Source organism: Numenius arquata, unplaced genomic scaffold (assembly GCF_964106895.1).
Source record: "Numenius arquata unplaced genomic scaffold, bNumArq3.hap1.1 HAP1_SCAFFOLD_1161, whole genome shotgun sequence".
Classification (NCBI taxonomy): domain Eukaryota; kingdom Metazoa; phylum Chordata; class Aves; order Charadriiformes; family Scolopacidae; genus Numenius; species Numenius arquata.
Window position 1 is genome coordinate 25,766 of NW_027415729.1, and position 5,512 is coordinate 31,277.

The following is a 5,512-nucleotide window of genomic DNA, read 5'->3' on the forward strand; positions in this document are numbered from 1 at the left end:
TCCGTCACCTCTTCCGGCGAGCCGCGATGACGCTACTTCCGCTCTGCCCCCTCCTCATTGGCCGTCGCTCCCGCCCTTCAGGGTCTGGCCCCGCCCTTCCCGTCGCACCCCCCTCCCAGCCAATGAGGCGACGGCGGCGCTGGGCGCGGGGCCAATGGGAGGCCGCCGTGTTGCGGGGTGGGGGGAAGGCGGAAGTGCTGGGGGCCCTGGAGGCGCCATGGGGGTGAAGTTGGAGATCCTGCGGGTGCGCGGGGCGGGGGGGAATTACCCCGGGGGGGGCAATAAGAGGGGGCAGTTGGGGGGGGTATTAGTTCCGAGGGAACAATAAGGGAGGCAACGGGGGGGGTATTAGCCCCGGGGGGGGGCAATAGGGGGGTATTAGCCCGGGGGGGGCAATAAGCGGGTCGATAGGGGTGTATCGCCCCGGGGGAGGCAATAAGAAGGGCAACAGGGGGCCATTAGCCCTGGGGGGGGCAATAGCAGGGTATTACCCCGGGGGGGGCATCTGTCCTGCCCCCAGGGGTGGCAGCAGGGGACGTCCTGCCCTGGGCTGGGGGACACTGGGGACATCCCCGAGGGGTGACAGCAGGGACAGCCCAGCGGGGGGACAGCGGGGACGCACTGGCACGGGTGACATCGGTGGGGACAGTAGGTGACACTGCGGTGCAGGTGACATGGGTGGGTGACACCAGGGGACACCCCGGCATAGGCGGTGGGGACAGCGGGTGACAATGGGGACACCCCAGCACAGGTGACAGGGCCAGTAGGTGACACTGGGGGTCACCCTGAGGCAGAGGTGACAGTTCTGGGGATGGCGAGTGACACTGGGGACACCCCGACACAGGGGACAGTAGGTGACACCCTGGCACAAGCAGTGGTGGCACAGGGTGACACTGGGGACACCCCAGCAGAGGTGACAGTGCTGGGGACAGTGGGTGATACCTTGGCACGAGTAATGGGGACAGTAGGTGACACTGAGACACAGGTGACACTGGTGACACCCTGGCACGGGTGACATCAACGGGGACAGTAGCTGATGCTCTAGCACTGGTGACAGGGACATTAGGTGACACCAGGGGGACACCCCGGCACAGGTAACAGTGTTGGGGACAGCGGGTGACACCTTGATACGGGTGACACCGTGGCACAGGTGATGGTGACAGTAGGTGACACTGGGACACAGGTGACACCGGGGACACCGTGGCACGGGTGACGGGGACAGCGGGTGTCCCCAGTGCCACCGTCCCGCCCTCAGCTGGGTGGGGAGGGGGGGGGGTGACCCACCGGGGGGTGTGGGGGTGACCCGGGGGGTGTCGGGGACCCCCGGGGGGGTGGCAGGGGGTGGCACGGGTGACGGTGTCCCCTGTCCCCAGATGCTGCTGTACCTCTCCTTCCCGGTGGGGGTCTTCTGGGTCTCCAACCAGGCCGAGTACTTCCAGCGCCACGTGGTGCAGCGCAAGGTGGGGGGGGGCGGGGGGGGCACCCCTGGGTCCCCTTGGAGTGGGGAGGGGGGGTCCTGGGTCCCTCCTTGGGGGGGGGGGGTGTCACCCCTGGGTCCCCTCGGGGGGGGAGGGGAGGGTCCTGGGTCCCTCATGGCGGGGGGCGCCCCTGGGTCCTCTTTGGGGGGGGTGTCCTAGGTCCCTCATGGGGGGGGGCACCCCTGGGTCCCCTTGGAGTGGGGAGGGGGGGGTCCTGGGTCCCTCCTGGCGGGGGCACCCCTGGGTCCCCTTAGGGGGGGAAGGGGGGCATCCTGGGTCCCTCCTGGGGGGGCACCCCTGGGTCCTCTTTGGGGGCGGGGGCGCCCCTGGGTCCCCTTTCAGGGGGGGATGGGGGTCCTGGGTCCCTCCTGGGGGGGGAGGGGGGTCCTAGGTCCCTCATGGGGGGGTCACCCCTGGGTCCTCTTTTGGGTGGGGGGGGTCCTGGGTCCCCTGGGTGCAGCGCAAGGTGGGGGGGGGGGCGCCCCTGGGTCCTCTTTGGGGGGGGGAGGGGGGTCCTGGGTCCCTCATGAGGGGGGGAGGGGGGGGTCCTGGGTGCCCTGAGGGGGGAGGGGCGGCCCGGCCACCTGGGTCCCCCCTGACCCCCTGTCCCCCCCCCCCAGAGGGAGATCTTTCCTCCGGACAACCCCGAGCGGGTAAGAGACCCCCGGTGTCCCCAGCGTCCCCCCCGGTGTCCTCAGCGTCCCCCATGTCCCCCGCGATGTCACCGACAGCCCCCTCAATGACCTCCCAGTGTCCCCAGGATGTGTCCCCCCGCACCAGATGGGGGGTGACACGGGGGACGATGTCCCCCTGTGTTCTCCCACGTGTCCCCACTGTCCCTTGATCCCCATGTGTCCCCCCCATGTGTCCCCCCCGTCCCCCGACCCCTGTGTGTGTCCCTGCGTGTCCCCCCCCCTTGTCCCCCCATGTCCCCGCTGTCCCCTGACCCCCATGTGTTCCCCCGCGTGTCCCCCCCGCGTGTCCCCCCGTCTCCTGACCCCGTGTGTCCCCCAGCATGTCCACGTGTCCCCGCTGTCCCCTGACCCCCATGTGTCCCCCCCCGTGTCCCCCCGTGTGTCCCCACTGTCCCCTGACCCCCGTGTGTGTCCCCCTTGTCCCCCCATGTCCCCGCTGTCCCCTGACCCCCGTGTCCCCCCCAGCGACAGGCGATGGCGGAGCTGAAGCGGCGGCTGCGGGAGGGGAAGGTGACGCGGGACTGAGGGCACACGGGGACATGGGCCACCGCCACCCCCGTGGGACCCGTGACAGCGCCGTGACACCAGCGCCGTGGCCGTGCGGGTGACAGAGGGGACACGTGGCTCTGTCCTGGTGCCGTCGCCACCTTGGTGACAGAGGAGAGGGGACACACGGCCTTGTCCTGTCACCACGGACACGTCCTGATGCCACCACCATGGCCACGTTGGTGACAGAGGGGGACACGTGGCTTCATCCTGGTGCCACCGCGATGGCCACGTTGGTGACAGAGGGGACACACGGTCACGTCCTGTCACCATGGACACGTCTTGATGCCATCCCTGTGGCCACGTTGGTGACAGAAGAGACACGTGGCCACATCTTGTCACTGTGGCCATCTCCTGACACCGCCTTTGTGGCCACGTTGGTGACAGAGGGGACACGTGGCTGCGGCCTGATGCCACCGCCGTGACCATGTTGGTGACAAAGGGGATGTGTGCCTTCATCCTGGTGCCGTGACCGTGTTGGTGACAGAGGGGACACACGGCCACGTCCCATCACCATGGACGTGTCCTGATGCCATCCCTGTGGCCACTTTGGAGACAGAAGGGACACGTGGCTTCATCCTGATGGCACTGCGGTGGCCACGTTGGTGACAGAGGGGACACACGGCCACATCCCATCACCATGGACACGTCCTGATGCCACCACCATGGCGGTGTTGGTGACAGAGGGGACTCGTGGCCACATCTTGTCACCATGGCCATCTCCTGATGCTCATGTTGGTGACAGAGGGGACACGTGGCTTTGTCTTGATGCCACCACCGTGTCCGTGTTGGTGACAGAAGGGACATATGGCCACGTCCTGTCACCGTGAGCACGTTGGTGACAGAGGGGACACGTGGCTTTGTCTTGATGCCACCACCGTGTCCGTGTTGGTGACAGAGGGGACACGTGGCCCGCGCGGGTGACAGTGGGGACACGTGGCCACCCCCCGTGTCCCTGCCCTGGCGTTGTCACCGTGACGGCGGGTGACATGGGGACAGGCGTCTGCACCGGCCACCGACCTGGGGCCACAAGTGACACCCCGGGGTGTCCCCAACCTCAATAAACAGCGCTGGCACCGTCACCGCCTGATGGGGGGGTCACGGTGACAGGGGGGCCCCGGGGGGGGATTGGTGTCCCCCAGGGTGTCACCGGGGGGTGGCCTGGGTGTCCCCTAATGCCACCTGGGCATCCTGGGAACCACGTGTCCCCCTGTGTCCCCTGTCCTTTAGTGACACCCCCGAGTGTCCCGTGTCCCCCAGTGCCACCCCCCGGGTGTGCTGTGTCCCCTAATGTCACCCCCATCTGCCGTGGGTGTCCCCTGTCCCCCAGTGCCACCCCCCAGGTGTCCCCTGTCGCCGCCCAGCGATGGGGGGGGCCGTGTCCCCGTCCTCCCCCGATGCCACCCGTGTCCCCAACCCCCCCCCCTCCCGGGTGTCACGGGCCCCACGGCGACGAGATGGGGGGGGTTTATTGGGGGGTGACGGGGTGGGGACACACAGGGGAGGGTGACATCGCGGGGGCGGGGATGGGGACAGTCGGTGGCACCGCTGGGCTCCGGGGGCTCAGTCCTGCGGGGAGATGGGGGGGGGGGCGTCGGTGTCACCCGGGGGGGTCCCCACACCCTGGGAGTCCCTGTGGGGTCTGACCCCCACCCACATCCCCCCCCGGGGGCCCTTCCATCTGGGGTGTCCCCCCCGGGCCCCCCCCCCCCCGCTCCCTATGGGGTCGTGTCATCGTGTCATCCTCCCCCCCCCCCCAAGGGTGTCCCCCCCCGGGTGTCCCCCCACCCTCCAGATCCCCCCCCCGGCCCCACCTCTAGGGCCCCACTGCCCCCTCCCAGCTCCTGCCCCATGTCCCCCCCTGCTGCCCCCCCCCATGTCCCCCCCCCCCAATACCTGCCCCGGGGGGGGCCCGAAGCCGGGTAGGTGGGGTGTCCCCCATGTCCCCCCGCCATGTCCCCCCCTATGTTCCCCCCCCCCCCCCCCGTACCTGCCCCGGGGGGGGCCCGAAGCCGGGCAGGCGGGGCACGGGCAGGCGCTGCTCGTCCATGCGGCGCCCCTGGGAACTCGCCAACAGCTCCAGCAGCGGGGCCAGCTCGGGGGGGGGCGCGGCGCCGCCCCCGCCTGCCCCACACAGCGCCGTGGGTCACCCCACACATCCCCCCCCCCCGCACCCCCCCGCCTGCCCCACACACCCCCCGGGTCACCCCACACATCGCCCCCCCCGCCTGCCCCACACACCCCCCGGGTCACCCCACACATCGCCCCCCCGCGCCCCCCCGCCTGCCCCACACACCCCCCGGGTCACCCCACACATCGCCCCCCCGCGCACCCCCCCGCCTGCCCCACACACCCCCCGGGTCACCCCACACATCGCCCCCCCGCCTGCCCCACACACCCCCCGGGTCACCCCACACATCGCCCCCCCGCCTGCCCCACGCACCCCCCGGGTCACCCCACACATCGCCCCCCCGCCTGCCCCACGCACCCCCCGGGTCACCCCACACATCGCCCCCCCGCCTGCCCCACACACCCCCCGGGTCACCCCACAGACCCACACAGACATGTCCCCCCTGTCCCCTCGTGCCCTTCTCCCCCCGTGTCCCCCCTCCCTCGTGTCCCCCCCGTGTCCCCGTGTCCCCCCCCCCCGTCCCCCCTTTCCCCCGTGTCTCCTGTCCCCCCCGTGTACCCCTTGTCCCCTCGTGTCCCCCCTCTCCCTTGTGTCCCCCCCTCCCTCTCGGCCCCCCCGTCCCCCCTTCCCCCCCATGTCTCTCTCCTGTCCCCCCCCGCCCC

General features: G+C 70.7%; 1 protein-coding gene across 1 annotated transcript; it reads left to right on the top strand.

Moving 5' to 3' along the window:
- The first annotated feature begins 154 nt into the window (after positions 1-154).
- On the top strand, positions 155-3,800 carry PET100 (PET100 cytochrome c oxidase chaperone). Its single transcript, XM_074167888.1, has 4 exons — positions 155-244; positions 1,374-1,460; positions 2,099-2,131; positions 2,639-3,800. Exons 1-4 carry the CDS (start codon positions 155-157, stop codon positions 2,696-2,698), a joined length of 270 nt encoding a protein of 89 aa, XP_074023989.1. The 3' UTR covers positions 2,699-3,800.
- The last annotated feature ends 1,712 nt before the right edge of the window (positions 3,801-5,512 follow it).